Source organism: Acanthochromis polyacanthus, chromosome 10, assembly GCF_021347895.1.
Source record: "Acanthochromis polyacanthus isolate Apoly-LR-REF ecotype Palm Island chromosome 10, KAUST_Apoly_ChrSc, whole genome shotgun sequence".
Lineage (NCBI taxonomy): Eukaryota > Metazoa > Chordata > Actinopteri > Pomacentridae > Acanthochromis > Acanthochromis polyacanthus.
The window spans coordinates 30,982,742-30,998,728 of record NC_067122.1 but is presented as its reverse complement, the minus strand read 5'-3'; the positions used below and the strand labels follow the sequence as shown (position 1 = coordinate 30,998,728).

The window sequence follows — 15,987 nt, the reverse complement described above, 5'->3', positions numbered from 1 at the left end:
AAGGCCACTTTAGAATAGTCCAACGCTTTTCTCTCAGCCATTCTTGGGTGTTTTTGGCTGTGTGTTTTGGATCGTTGTCCTGTTGGAAGACCCATGACCTGCGACTGAGACCAAGCTTTCTGACACTAGGCAGCACATTTCTCTCCAGAATGCCTTGATAGTCTTCAGATTTCATCGTACCTTGCACACTTTCAAGACACCCTGTGCCAGATGCAGCAAAGCAGCCCCAAAACATTACTGAGCCTCCTCCATGTTTCACCGTAGGGACAGTGTTCTTTTCTTCGTATGCTTGGTTTTTGAGTCTATGAACATAGAGTTGATGTGCCTTACCAAAAAGCTCCAGTTTGGTCTCATCTGTCCAAAGGACATTCTCCCAGAAGCTTTGTGGCTTGTCAACATGCATTTTTGCAAATTCCAGTCTGGCTTTTTTATGAGTTTTTTTCAGCAGTGGTGTCCTCCTTGGTCGTCTCCCATGAAGTCCACTTTGGCTCAAACAACGACGAATGGTGCGATCTGACACTGATGTCCCTTGGCCTTGGAGTTCACCTTTAATTTCTTTGGAGGTTGCTCTGGGCTCTTTGGATACAATTCCAACGATCCGTCTCTTCAATTTGTCATCAATTTTCCTCTTGCGGCCACGTCCAGGGAGGTTGGCTACTGTCCCGTGGGTCTTGAACTTCTGAATAATATGAGCCACTGTTGTCACAGGAACTTCAAGCTGTTTAGAGATGGTCTTATAGCCTTTACCTTTAAGATGTTTGTCTATAACTTTTTTTCGGATGTCCTGGGACAATTCTCTCCTTCGCTTTCTGTTGTCCATGTTCAGTGTGGTACACACCTTTTCACCAAACAGCAGGGTGACTACTTGTCTCCCTTTAAATAGGCAGACTGACTGATTATGAGTTTGGAAACACCTGTGATGTCAATTAAATGACACACCTGAGTTAATCATGTCACTCTGGTCAAATAGTTTTCAATCTTTTATAGAGGTACCATCATTTTTGTCCAGCCCTATTTCATTAGTTTGTTTTTTTTAAATAATTATGTTAATCAACAATTCAAAAGTAATGGCTGTTTTTGATTATTTAATTTTCAATAAATTTTTATTTATTGTTACTTTTGTGAGTTTCAAGTGATTTCAGTGAGAATTGTGGGTTTTTCCTTCTTTAACTGAGGGGTACCAACAATTTTGTCCATGTGTATATGGTATCACTTGCACGCTGCTAAATCCAGGCAAAAAAAAAAGATAACGATACTGACTGAGAATAGAATTTATGTCAATATCGGGCTGAAAAAATGGGTGGGTCAATATTAACACATTCCTGCCCAAAATCATCTATTTTTTGTCCTGCCTGTCCCAGTCTTGTTTCAGCTTTAGATATTAATGTGCAGTTATCACAATATTATGGGACATTTGATGTGAACATTTGCACTGATGGATGGTATTCCTGCAGTTTGTTCCGTTATAAAACGTGTACATTTAAATGGTAAAGGCCTCAGACTGCACAGTAGTGTTGTTTGTGTGTAACACAAAGTGCTGCTCTGTTCTTCCACCAGGTCATGCATCAAACGTGGTTGGCAGCGCTCCACTCTCATCATGTCTGTTCCTCAGACTTCAGCGTCTAAGGGCAAAGTCATGCTGAAGGAATACAATGGCCGTCGCATTGAAACCGAACACATTTTCCGCTGGATGACCTCACATGTGGCTCATCGAATCAAAACGTTGCGTCAGTCAGAGCAGCTAATGGAGGAGTGGCACTCTGATCCTACTTACCCAGTAAAGATGTTTCTGTTCGCCTGTCTGTCCCAGCCGCCCACCTTTTTCTCCTCACTGTCCGTCAAGTTCACTGGCAGGATTGAGTTCATCTTTGTGGATGTACGTCACTGGGACAACCTCAGCAGCCTGTCTGACATCGGTGTGACACAGAGTCCTGCCTACATTCTCAAGATGCCTGAAGGCATTTATCGTTACGGTGACAGGTGATGATTAAACATGTTTTTCTTCCATTTTCATTTGTTTTCTTCCCTCTCCTTTTTCCACTTGTTCTCACCTCCTCTTTTTCTCTGTCCACCTGCTTATAGTACCGGGGAGTTCCTGTCCTTAGCGGCCATGGATACGTTCCTGCGTTCAGTACAGCCAGAGGTCAATGATCTGTTTGTCCTCAGTCTGGTCCTCATCAACTTGCTGGCCTGGATGGACCTCTTCATTACACAGGTCACTTGCTTCATTACCATTACACACAAAAAGGACTTGAACGTGGTTCATTTTTATGAATCAGAATACCCAACATTTAATATTCTGTTGAAATTCGGTTCTGTGCTGAGCAGCTTTGACATTAAAATGTAATTTGTAACGGTAACATACAACAGTATAGTGTGCTGTACAAACAGCATGAAACAAAAGGAACTATTCCACATAACAAAGTACACTGCCTGTCCAAAAAAATAAATCGTCACCTGGATTTAACTAAGCAAATAAGTACGAGTATACCATTGGATAATCACTGCAGCCATGAAAATGTTTCAGCAGCTTATTTAAGCCTCGCTGATGCAGTGAGGAGCTTCTCATTTGTTTAACAACCATTTTGGAAGACACATTCTGTGGTCATAGAAAGGATGTTAATCCATTTCAGAAGGGTGAAATTATTGGCCCGCAGCAAGCAAAGAAAACCACTAAGGAGATTTCTGAAACTACTCAAATCATCCAACACATTATTAAAACCTGAAGGATGGTGGAGAACCTTCATCTCTGAGGAGAAACGTGGTCAGTCATGTGGTCTGTTTCAAAGTGATCGGCACATGACAGGAGAGAGGTACCGAGCATATAAGCCTGTGGGGGCAGTGTTAGGGTCAGCAGCGTTATGTGGCCAAAGAATGAGGTCAGCTGACTAAGTGTTCTAAAAAATACCAGACTTTTCAGCCATAGTTTTTCTTCCCTGATGGCACAAGCATATTCCAAGATGATGATGTCAGGATTCATTCGGCTCACATTGTGAATGAATTCAGGGAGCATGACACTTCATTTTCACACATGGATCAGCCCCACTGAGAGTCTTTGGGATGTGCTGGAGAAGACTGACTCTCCCATTAACAATGCAAGATCGTGGCAGAAAATGAATGCACCTCTAGACAGAAATAAATGCTGTGACGTTGCAGAAGCTGATCAGATCGATGCCTCAGTGAGTGAGTGCCTCTCAGAGCTACAGGTGGTCCAACAGAAATGAGTGTGTGTGACGTTTTTTGGACAGGCACTATATTTTACTTCCAGTACATTTTGATGATGATATTTTTGTGCTTTTACTGATATTCGTTATATATTAAATACAGGAGTTTTTTTATGACACACTCTTGACACTTTCAGGATTAAACACCTCGTGCAAAATGCTGGAGAGAAAAGACAGAGACAGTTATTCCTGAAGTTACTGCTCCCTTTATTTTAACATGTATTTGCTGTTGTGGACAGGGGGCAACAGTGAAACGATTTGTAGTTCTCATTCGCACCCTTGGAACCTACAACTCTGTGCTGCTGGTGTCCTGGCTTCCTGTTCTGGTAGGAAAACACCTTCAACACATGATTTTCACAACAGAACACACCTTCAAATTCTTCTCATGTTGGCATTATCTTTCAAAGGTTAAATTTACACTGTTTTAATTATTAACAAACCCTGAAGCTAAACTTTTCCTCCTGGAGCTTTTAATCACACGGTGCTCATGTTCTCAGGTGTTGTAAGGGAGATGGTCACCTCTTAGAATCCTCAGTAGTTTCTATTTTTATTCTACATCTGTTGAAGAAGTCCTTAACACCAAGGATTGCCGCTGAATGCCACTTGCTCTGCACCTCTGCCCAAAAGCCAGCTGTCTGTTTAGTTTGTGGCTGAAGTGCAGTAACAGCAGCCCAGTGCCATGTGACTGCTTTTAGAGGAGAGGTCTGAGCTGTGGGGAGGAACACGAACATATTTTGGGGTAAAGTGAACAAACTTCTAAGAGTGTTTTGATCTGGTTTTACTTTGGATTCTATACATCCAGGTTTAATGCTCCAGTGAGCGTTTAAATTGTGGTTCTGGCTCCCTACCTGTTTATTTAAAAGGGTCTGGTCTTGTTAGTCTGAAATAACTCCACAGGGATGTTATCATGCTGCCAAGTGGTAAGACTTGCCTAAAAGGACTGTAGTAGTTCCCATTTTGTCTTATTCATGCATACATGTGCTCATGTGTAGAGGCAAAAGTAATTCTTGGCAGTGAGTGCAAACTGTCGACGTGTTTAAAAAATAAAACAATACATCTTTGTTTATGTTTTAATATTTTTACCCCGAAACGTTTTGAGCAGTACTCAACATAACCTTAGTTTGTTTCTAAGAATACTCTACAGGTCACCTTTACAGTATTATTAGTCAAGGAGTTATCGTAAAAATCTGTCATTAGAGCGATCACTTAATTGATTCTGACCTACTTTATATATTGATCTGTTTGCACTCGGTGGCTGCCTTCAATAATCTGTGTTTTTTCAGTCCTCGTACTGTGCAGTGCCGTTGAAGTAAATCAATGCCTGGAAGCATAATAAAGCATAGTATTTGCAAACAATATGACCTGCAGAACTATTTGTATCATTCAGCATCTTGCTCTGTGGCATATATGATGAGTTTGAAAGAGATTCATGGCCGGGACACGGATGGCAGGAGCTTCAGTCACAGACAGCTCCACTAGCTGGTGTTTTAATAAAAATATTGTTTAAGTGACGGCTGCTCTACATGCACAGGAAACATGGCCAGAAGCAGTTTTTATGATTCTTGTCAAAATGTTTGAAAACTGAAGAGCAGCTGTTCCTTCTGTGACTGAGAATAACAGTGCAGGATGTGATCAGGCCGTCAGCAAGAACAGTCTGTCATCAGGTCTGTATCTCACTATGTGAAGGGCTATGAGAGGATGTAAAACTGGACTGACCTGTCAAGGATTACTTACAGAGTAGTATAGTATTGGTATATGCATGTATCCTTACAAAGATGAATGCACATTTGAAAGTTCAGTGTTGCCAAAAAGGCACTGTTGTAGAGAGATGGGGAAATGTGATGTTATCAGATTAGTCAGTCCTCAGCACTCATCAAATGATCTGGGAGTCTGGTGGCTCTATTCTCTGAAAAGGGAAGGTTCACTGAAAATCATTACAAAACTGCTTGGAGTGATAACCTTTGTTCTATGATAAAACATTTTATCCTGATGGAAGAGGTCCCTTCCAGAATGACAAGTATCACTGAATGGTTTGAAGAATATGACAATTATGTGAGTCACTAGCTGTGCAAAGAATGGTAAGAGAAAGAAGAAGCTTCCACTGCATGGTGGCTCTATGGGCATACACACATGGACAAAACTGTTGGTACCCCTCAGTTAAAGAAGGAAAAACCCACAATTCTCACTGAAATCACTTGAAACTCACAAAAGTAACAATAAATAAAAATTTATTGAAAATTAAATAATCAAAAACAGCCATTACTTTTGAATTGTTGATTAACATAATTATTTAAAAAAACAAACTAATGAAACAGGCCTGGACAAAAATGATGGTACCTCTATAAAAGATTGAAAACTATTTGACCAGAGTGACATGATTAACTCAGGTGTGTCATTTAATTGACATCACAGGTGTTTCCAAACTCATAATCAGTCAGTCTGCCTATTTAAAGGGAGACAAGTAGTCACCCTGCTGTTTGGTGAAAAGGTGTGTACCACACTGAACATGGACAACAGAAAGCGAAGGAGAGAATTGTCCCAGGACATCCGAAAAAAATGATAGACAAACATCTTAAAGGTAAAGGCTATAAGACCATCTCTAAACAGCTTGAAGTTCCTGTGACAACAGTGGCTCATATTATTCAGAAGTTCAAGACCCACGGGACAGTAGCCAACCTCCCTGGACGTGGCCGCAAGAGGAAAATTGATGACAAATTGAAGAGACGGATCGTTGGAATTGTATCCAAAGAGCCCAGAGCAACCTCCAAAGAAATTAAAGGTGAACTCCAAGGCCAAGGTACATCAGTGTCAGATCGCACCATTCGTCGTTGTTTGAGCCAAAGTGGACTTCATGGGAGACGACCAAGGAGGACACCACTGCTGAAAAAAACTCATAAAAAAGCCAGACTGGAATTTGCAAAAATGCATGTTGACAAGCCACAAAGCTTCTGGGAGAATGTCCTTTGGACAGATGAGACCAAACTGGAGCTTTTTGGTAAGGCACATCAACTCTATGTTCATAGACTCAAAAACCAAGCATACGAAGAAAAGAACACTGTCCCTACGGTGAAACATGGAGGAGGCTCAGTAATGTTTTGGGGCTGCTTTGCTGCATCTGGCACAGGGTGTCTTGAAAGTGTGCAAGGTACGATGAAATCTGAAGACTATCAAGGCATTCTGGAGAGAAATGTGCTGCCTAGTGTCAGAAAGCTTGGTCTCAGTCGCAGGTCATGGGTCTTCCAACAGGACAACGATCCAAAACACACAGCCAAAAACACCCAAGAATGGCTGAGAGAAAAGCGTTGGACTATTCTAAAGTGGCCTTCTATGAGCCCAGATCTGAATCCCATTGAACATATGTGGAAGGAGCTGAAACATGCCATTTGGAGAAGACACCCATCAAACCTGAGACAACTGGAGCTGTTTGCTCATGAGGAGTGGGCCAAAATACCTGTTGACAGCTGCAGAACGCTCATTGACAAATACAGAAATCGTTTAATTGCAGTGATTGCCTCAAAAGGTTGTGCAACAAAATATTAAGTTATGGGTACCATCATTTTTGTCCAGCCCTATTTCATTAGTTTGTTTTTTTAAATAATTATGTTAATCAACAATTCAAAAGTGATGGCTGATTTTGATTATTTAATTTTCAATAAATTTTTATTTATTGTTACTTTTGTGAGTTTCAAGTGATTTCAGTGAGAATTGTGGGTTTTTCCTTCTTTAACTGAGGGGTACCAACAATTTTGTCCACGTGTGTAAATACCTGAGTGATGACAAAGGGCCTGACTGCTCAGACTGACTACATCCATACACCCTCCTCTGTTCTGTCATGGACCATGCCTGATTCCAGCAGGATAAAAAAAATGCACATGCCGTCTTCAGAAACAGAAAAGGCTGGGTGCACTGTAGTAAATCCACAGTGTTCTCATTCCTGTAACTGACACATTACATCACCGTGATCAAGAATCCCTGAGAGATGTTTCTAGCACCATATTGTATCCAGATCACAAAGAATCTACTCTGTTCTTAAGGAAATGAGGTTCTTGGCTAATATAGAACAAAAGAAAGAGACCAGGGAGCTTCAAAGTATGTGAACCCGTTCTTTCTGCACAAATGACCAGACACATCAATATCCACATGCAAATGTGTTGTGAAGCTTAGATTCTGACAGATCCCTGTCCTTTACATGCACCAGAGCCCACTAACAGCTGACTGATTGAAAACTCCAGGCTCTAATGTCAACATCAAAATAATTAATCGTAAACTCACAGATGTGTAATGTTGGATCATTTTTTTCAATAAATAAATGATCCAATCCAACAAATGATCCGTCTTTTGCTTAATTGGGTTCTCTTTAGGATTACTGTTGAAAATCCAATGATGTATTCTAACGGTTTTACCAAAACGATACCAGTTACAGATGTCTGTGTAGGTTCTCATTCATCCAGGTCATGGTTATCCAGAGTAGTTTAAATCAATCCACTGGACTTTAAGAAAGTTCCTTGAAGACGTTTCACCTCTCATCCAAGAGGCTTCTTCTTTGGACGTTCATCTTTTTCTGTAAAAGCTACGGCTCAGTGGAATGCCCTGATGACATTAAGACCTGTAGCTCTATCAGCAGTTTTAAAAACAAACTGAAAAACCTGCTTAAGAGCATCAGAACTGCAACCATTAATGTCTTTTTAATTGTCATGTATGTGTGACTGTGTGTACATGTGGGCTTTTAAGAGAGTGTGTGTTTGATTCACTGTCATGTATTTTAGTCTAGCAATGTTCTTCTTGTGTGTGTTTGTGTGTGTCACTTTTTTGTAACACTGTAATGTTGTGATGTTTTTATTGTGACCTGCTGAGGGGCTGCAGATGGAAATGAGCTTAAAGCTAACTCTGGTTCAATGCATCAAATGGAAACATTTATGGTTAATATTGTACATGGTCCCTTTTTAAATAAACTGATAATATATTCTAATAACCAACTTTCAGGCACCACTGTATGTAGCTCTGAAATAACCTCAGCAGAAAAAGTACCAAACTAACCTAAATGCCCATTACTGATTTGACTGAGTATAGAGCTAAATTATACATACATACATAATACATAATCACTAATCACTGATCACTCTTTCCAGGCTCTCCTTCAGCTGCCCTATCTGGACACTCTGTATGGTTACAGTTTGAAGCTGCTGCGTTATGCTGATACCACCACATTGGCCAGCCTTGTGAGAGCCGACTGGACCTTCTACTCATCCCACCCAGCTCTCTTCCTGTCCACTTACCTGGCCCATGGTCTGCTGGTTGACTACTTTGAGAAGAAACGCCGCTGTGGTGCCAGGAGTCTAGAGGACAGCACCACCAACCTGGAGTGGCTGGCCAGTTTGTGGGACTGGTACACGTCCTATCTGCTCCACCCCATTGCTTCACTACAGCAGTTCCCATCTGACCATTCAGACTGGGAGGATGATCCCAACTTCTTATTTGAGCGTTTTGCATTCCCTGATCTGTGGCTTCGCCCACTGGTAAACATAGATTACATAAAAGCACTGCCAACCTGGAGGGTCAGAGCTGTTAGTCTTTACAGTGGGAACAAATCAGATGGAAACCTGGATGAGGAGAGCAGTTGCTCACATTCAGATACAGAGTGCAGGGCAAACAGGGACTCCCCTCTTTCGTGTCCCATCAGACCTTTACACAGGAGCACACGACACAAGAGATCACTGTGCAGTGAGGACAGCAGCACACAGCTGTCTGTGTGCAGGAACATGAACCCCAGCCGCTGCCAGCATGTGTGCACTGCTGTTGCATCATCCCTCTGTTGCTGTCATAGGAACGGAAGCTCACCAGCAGCTGACAAGGCACTGAAGGATGGCTGCCTCACACCACAGTGTGTCTCGAACTGTCAGCAGTGTGACTGGGCGGGGTGGCCCTGTGACATGCTTCAGTGTTCAGAATGTGTGGTGTGTCTGGAGAACTTTGTGAGTGAGGAGCTGCTGATGGGTCTGCCCTGTGGCCATGCCTTTCATCAGCAGTGCATTGTGGTGTGGTTGGCAGCAGGCAGACACTGCTGCCCAGTGTGTCGATGGCCCAGTTACAAGAAAAAACAGCAGAGAGCTGCACAGAGCGGCTTCAGTGAAAATACACTGCAGGAATGATGAGCAGGAAGGTACTCTTCTGATCTCTGTGTCTCCTGTTAAACTCACTGGGCATTTAGACAATATCTCACATCACAATTTGCTTGGAATGAAGTTAGGACTGAGGAGGAATTGAAAAGAAAAATAAGTGTAAAGTAAACGTAATAGAGGCTGCTGTTATTTTGAATCATTAGCTTGTTCCGTTCCTGTTGAAGGCAATGTGCTGAGCATCAAAAAGATGGAACTATCAAAGCCTACTGCAATGCTTTCTGCATAGAGGTAACGACTCACACATTATCCACATGTATAATCACAGTACACTATGTAGTGCAATAAACACATAATTATAGTTTTGCCTTATTCATCTAGCAGAGTACTGCAGCTTATAGGATTGTGAGGAAAGTAGAGGCTGTCCACCCCCAAAAACTACGACAAGAAGTGACGGACCAAGCGAAATGCATCAAAATATAACTGTATAAAAATACACATGTACAATGTCTGCTCCATCCTGTATGCCTACCACATACAAAAAGCATTCCTTTATGTGTTGTAATTAGCATTTTGTTAAGAATGGTAGGGATCTGAAAAGCCTTGTTTCTCTGTTACTGGTCATCACAGGAAATCTGTATTAGCACAGAAATAATATTCTAATGGAAGAGTATCACTGCAAGCTCTTGTGCTGTGATTCTGAAGGTATTGACATGATCACACTAACAGCCAGTTTTCACAAAATCTTCCATTTGACATGTAATTGTTCATTTTTATTACACTACCAGTCACACCTTCTCATTCAATGTTTCATCTTTATTGTTCCTACTTTCTACATTGTAGATTCTTAATGAAGAAATCAAAACGACGAAGCAAGATATCCAGAATTATGTTGCAAACAAACAATTGTGAAATAACTCTAAATATGTTTTACCTTGGGCTTCTCTCAGTGAGCTTCATGAGGTAGTCACCTACAATGGTTTTCACTTCACATGGGGGGCCTGGTCAAAGTTCATTTGTGGAATTTCTTGCCTTCTTAATGGGATTGGGGCCATCGGTTGTGTTGTGCAGAAGTCAGGTTGGTCCACAGCTGACAGACAGATATTAGAGCGTAGATAAATGCCACAGAGTTCTAGTAGCAGACACATCTCTACATCAACTGTTTAGAGGAGACTGTGCCTGTCAGGATTTCATGGTGAAATAGCTGCTAAGAAACTATTCCTAAGGAAAAGCAACAAGCAGAACAGATTTGTTTGGGCCAAGAAACACGAGGAATGGACATTAGACCAGTGGAAATCTGTCCTTTGGTCTGATGACTCCAAATTTTAGATCTTTGGTTCCACTTGGAGCTGCACAGTGGAGTAGTGGTTAGCACTTTCTCCTTGCAGCTAGAACATCCCTGACCTTCCTGGGATCTTTCTGCATGGAGTTTGCATGTTCTCCCTGTGCATGCGTGGGTTTTCTCCGGGTACTCCGGCTTCCTCCCACAGTCCAAAAACATGCTGAGGTTAATTGGTTACTCTAAATTGTCCGTAGGTGTGAATGTGAGTGTGATTGTGTGTCTGTATATGTAGCCCTGTGACAGACTGGTGACCTGTCCAAGGTGTCCCCTGCCTTCACCAGAGTCAGCTGGGATAGACTCCAGCACCCCCCATGACCCCAGTGAGGATAAAGCGGTGGATAGAGGATGGATGGATGGTTCCACCCGCTCAGTCTTTGTGAGACGCAAAAAAATTAAACGGATGGTCTCTAGATGAATAGTTCCCACTCTGAAAGGAGGAGGAGGTGTGATGGTGTAGAGGTGCTTTGTTGGTGACACTGTTGGGGATCAAAATTGGAGGAGGCCTAAACCAGGATGGCTACCACAGCATCCTGCAGGGACATGCCATCCCATCTGGTTTGCATTTAGCTGGACCATCATTTATTTTTCAACAGGACAATGAGCCCACAAACACCTTCAGGCTCTGTAAGGGCTACGTGACAAAGAACGAGATGATGGAGTGCTGTGTCGGATAACCAGGGGCCTCATTTATAAAGCTTGCATACACAGGGCTAGAAAGTTGTGTACGCCACTTTCTACGCAAAGGTTGTGATTTCTAAAACAAACTTGGCGTGAGAATGTGCGCACCGGTGCTCCAACTTTGATTCTTACTTAAGCACATTTTGGAGACAGAGGGAACGGCAGTGCCGGAGGGTGAAGTGGTGAATTGAAACCAGACTGATCTCAAACCTTTATTGTTATCACATATTAGACTTGTAGAGCCGGATAATCATAAACCCTCATTGTTGTAGATGTTCATATAGTGCGCCATTCGGCCGACGACTGTATTTGCAGAACTATGTTCATATATCAAACTTCCATCTTCAAATGATATAGAGCGGTGAGCGGCACTGATTGATTACTGATTTGGAAAAGGCCTGTGACAATCAGTCCAATCGCTGATCAAGTGGATAAATAGCGGGTGACAGCCGATTCAGATTCCCTAGAGCAGTACTCTTGGATCTATGTGCTGAACTGGGCCGTCTTAGAGCAACCCCCCCCGCCCAAATCATCCCGGTACAGACACTGGAGCTGACGACTCGGGGGTTTCTGGCTCCTTCCAGCGTTAAGTGGCCGACAGGTCTGTGTTTTATATGAAGAATATATGAGGTTACATTTGTTGTCTAAATCCTATCTGGGTCTGATATACAGTTAAATGATGTCCTTTAGGTCTGGATATCACAACCATCCCTCAGTGCAATAATGCCAGCTGCTTTGGATGACATTATAAACATGACCAGTCAGTACATCAGGTTTCCTTACACTGTGGGTGAACAGGCCAACATTAAACGGCAATTTGCAGCGATGTCCGGTTTCCCAAATGTAATCGGCGTAACTGACTGCACTCATGTTGCTGTAAGGGCTCCGAGTGAAGATGAATTTCTCTATGTGAACCGAAAAAATGTACATTCAATCAGTGTAGAAATTATCTGTACATCAAACATGATCATAACAAATTTAGTGTCAGGGTGGCCTGGGTCAACACATGATTCATTCATCCTGATGCACAGCAGGGAAAAGACTGCAGGGGGCGCTGTGTGAAATGCCGTGGATCAGCAGCTTATTTATATACAGATACATTCATGAGTTACTTTGCATTGACCATTCATGGTAAAATGTGGGTGTGTTGTGGGCGGAATGTGAGGTGGATCCACCTGTGCAATCTTCCAGCTGGTGTGTTATTATAAAGGGGAAATTGCATGCAGCTGTGCACAGTTTTATAAATCACAATATTTTTTGGCGTACGCCTATTTCAGATTTTCGGCGTACGGAAACTTTTAGTATGGATCCTACACAATGTTTTATAAATGAGGCCCCTGGTCTCCACAGTCACCTGACCTAAACCCAATCCAGATGTTTTGGGGTGAGATGGATCGCAGAGTGAAGACAAAAGGGCAAACAAGTGCTCAGCATCTCTGAACTCCTTCCACATTGTTGGAAAACCATTTGTGACAACCTCATGAAGCTCATCGAGAGAATGCCAAGAATGTGCAAAGCAGTAGTCAAAGCAAAAGGTGGCTATTTGGAAGAGTCTAAAATCTAAAAGATCTTTTGAATTATTTGACCTGTTTTGCTTTACTAAATAGGGCTGCACAGTGGAGTAGTGGAGTAGTGGTTAGCACTTTGGCCTTGCTGCAAGAAGACCCCCGGTTCAAATCCCGGCCTGGGATCTTTCTGCATGGAGTTTGCATGTTCTCCCTGTGCATGCGTGGGTTTTCTCCGGGTACTCCGGCTTCCTCCCACAGTCCAAAAACATGCTGAAGTTAATTGGTTACTCTAAATTGTCCGTAGGTGTGAATGTGAGTGTGATTGTGTGTCTGTATATGTAGCCCTGTGACAGACTGGTGACCTGTCCAGGGTGTCCCCTGCCTTCACCTGAGTCAGCTGGGATAGACTCCAGCACCCCCCATGACCCTAGTGAGGATAAAGCGGTGGATAGAGAATGGATGGATTACTAAATAATTCCACGTGTTCATTCATGCTTTTGATGCCTTCAGTGTGAAACTACAATGTAAATAGTCACAAGAATAAAGAAAAACATTAACCCTTTACGCTTCAGTGCGTCGTAAGTGTACCACCGGCGGTACACCTACTAATTTGCGACTCACATTTCCGGGTTCATTATTACACACAGAAAAAAAGATTCCACAAAAAACGGCCATAATCCAACCTTGGACATCCAGACAACACAAGCCAGTAAACTATTTTGTCCAAAACATGTCCTGAAGTCGGTATAAAATCCACGAATCGGTCGTTTTCAAGGAAATGCACCTCCCGATGCGCGTCCAATATTCCCCGTATTTTTCGTAATTTTTTTTTATTTAAAAATAGAATATTAGCGATTTTTTTGTACTGAAAACGGCTGGAAATGACTGAAGCTTAAAGGGTTAAATGAGAAGGTGTGTCCAAACTTTTGACTAGTAGTGCATCTATCAAGATTTTACCTAAATTTATTTCCCATAGTGGTCATTAATGTGCTAGTTAAACAGGAACATATAACAAAATGAAAGTTCTAATGACTGTGTAAGTTTGTGTAATTGAGTCAATTTAAGGTCAGACAACAGCAAGTCTGATTTACATTTCTAATGCTGAGGACTAAATGGACTCATCAGAATACTAAACCAAACCTTTTTTTCCACTACACATTTGCATACCTGCCTGGCAGCTAGTTTGGCATCCCCTCAAACAAAGAACGAGCAGCTGCCTCACGGGACACCATTGCTCAGGGTGCATCCCTATGCTCAGAGATCTGTGGTTATAATACATTAACAATGTTGGGTCATTTTCATCAGGCCAGCTCTACTGCTGTCATACGCAGTATGAGAAAATAGCATGTTTTTGGAACATAAAAGCATGTAAATACAATCATAAAACTACACGTGCAGAATATGGGCTCTTTAAATGTGTAGCAGAGTGACAGTTCCTCACACATGATCAGAGCTGCAGCTGTACTGATCAGCTGTCAGTACAGCTGCAGCAACTAAGAACAAAATGTGGTTAAAACTGCACTAGCAGTGGGTAAGGTGATAACTCTAGAGGAAATAATCTGCTCTGCACCACATTTTCACCTCTTTTAGCTCATCATTCTTCATTAAATTTCTGCTTTCATCAGATTCAGTCCAGCAGCGTCCTTGTCCACTACCTGTTCAGTAATAAACATTTTACAGACATTGCTGTGAGAGTTGCATTTTCCCCTTTATCATTTATTCAGTAAAGTATCATGACTGACCCCAAACAGATGGTCTCATTGTCGTGTGTCATGCAGCTGAGCCTTGCCTTGACCAAGAATGGAGACAAATGAGATTACGGATATGAATTTAGCAAAGTGCATCTCATGTATTAACTGAGATTGTCTATCTACAGAGAGTGTCTATCTACTGCTGACATTTAAACCCAATGTTGTTTTCTCAGTGTTTCAAACTATACAAGGAAACTTGTATATCTAGTAGTCCTGCTGTTGCTGGCAAATTAAGAAAAGGCATACCTATCCTCTGTGTTGGATTGGCTGAGGTGAAATTTAGAAAATTACACATGCTTTGATAAGTGTGTACTAATATCTAAAAACATATTTTAGTATTTTTGTGAAGCGTGAAAGTGCAACATGTGCAGAGAGAACCTTGTATGACTTGTGTTTCATTAACTGAGGACATTTCTTTTTATGGTCAAAACAGCACAAACAGACTTTAAAGCCTTAAATTAATAAGAAGAAACATGGATAGGTGCAGGTAATGAATTACATCGACTCATTTATTTTTAAGTGTACTTTTTTTGAAACCACGTTAATGTGGGGTGGGGGGTGGGGGGGCAGTGTGACGGACAGGTTACAGCCAGAAAAGAGATCAAAATATCCATCAAAACTTAGAATGTGGCTTCACATTGTGCTTGTCAGCGTCAACATACACATTAGTGCATCATACGACAATGAATAACATTTATGATCAGTAACTAAATGCTACAATAGATTACTGTGGTTATTGCACAGTAAAAAAAATACATAATAAAGGTTGTGTTGCACTTTAAAAAAAGATGACTGGTAGAATTATTATATGCATCATGTGATAGATTATTTGTTCAACTGATGACAGGAACAATAAAGAAAGAGTAGAGCAGTGCCAATCACATCACGCCTCTTCACAATGGGCAGATGGAGTGACCTCTACTGTAGTTACTTGTGACTTTCTCAATATCGGGGATAAAGCGCTCATCCAAACTTGTTCACACTCCACGCTGACTGTGCTGGGTGAGAGGCCTCCTTAGTGTCAGGGTCCTGGCTGTACTTGAGTATTTTTCTCTGCATCTCTTGTTTTCCCCCTTTCCCTTGTTTGCTGTTGGTCTTCTCTCTCTGTCCATGCCTCAGTATGTGTTTATTTTCTCCTGGGTTTACCCTAACCCTCTGTCTTTATGACTGAGTAGAGCACAGTCCAGGGCTGCATGTGAATGTTTCTTGATCATCAGTGAATCTAATGCTAGTTTGTTTTGTCAGTAAATGTAGCTACTAATTCATGAGTTATTCCAAAGATTACCTTAGTGTAACACCTCATTAACATTTTATTTAATCTTCCACATCTAATTTTGGCAGTGCTGTGTTTTGATAATCTACCTTATT

The 15,987-nt window shown here is 41.8% G+C and overlaps 1 protein-coding gene across 1 annotated transcript in view; it reads left to right on the top strand.

Annotated features, from left to right (window-relative positions):
- The window catches only part of rnf103 (ring finger protein 103), a 46,420-nt gene extending 31,869 nt beyond the window's left edge, over positions 1-14,551 (top strand). The window contains exons 4-7 of the mRNA XM_051954066.1: positions 1,558-1,980; positions 2,083-2,215; positions 3,464-3,550; positions 8,354-14,551. Coding sequence (XP_051810026.1) covers positions 1,558-1,980; positions 2,083-2,215; positions 3,464-3,550; positions 8,354-9,373 — 1,663 coding nt within the window. The 3' untranslated portion in view covers positions 9,374-14,551. The remainder of the gene's footprint in view (positions 1-1,557; positions 1,981-2,082; positions 2,216-3,463; positions 3,551-8,353) is intronic.
- The last annotated feature ends 1,436 nt before the right edge of the window (positions 14,552-15,987 follow it).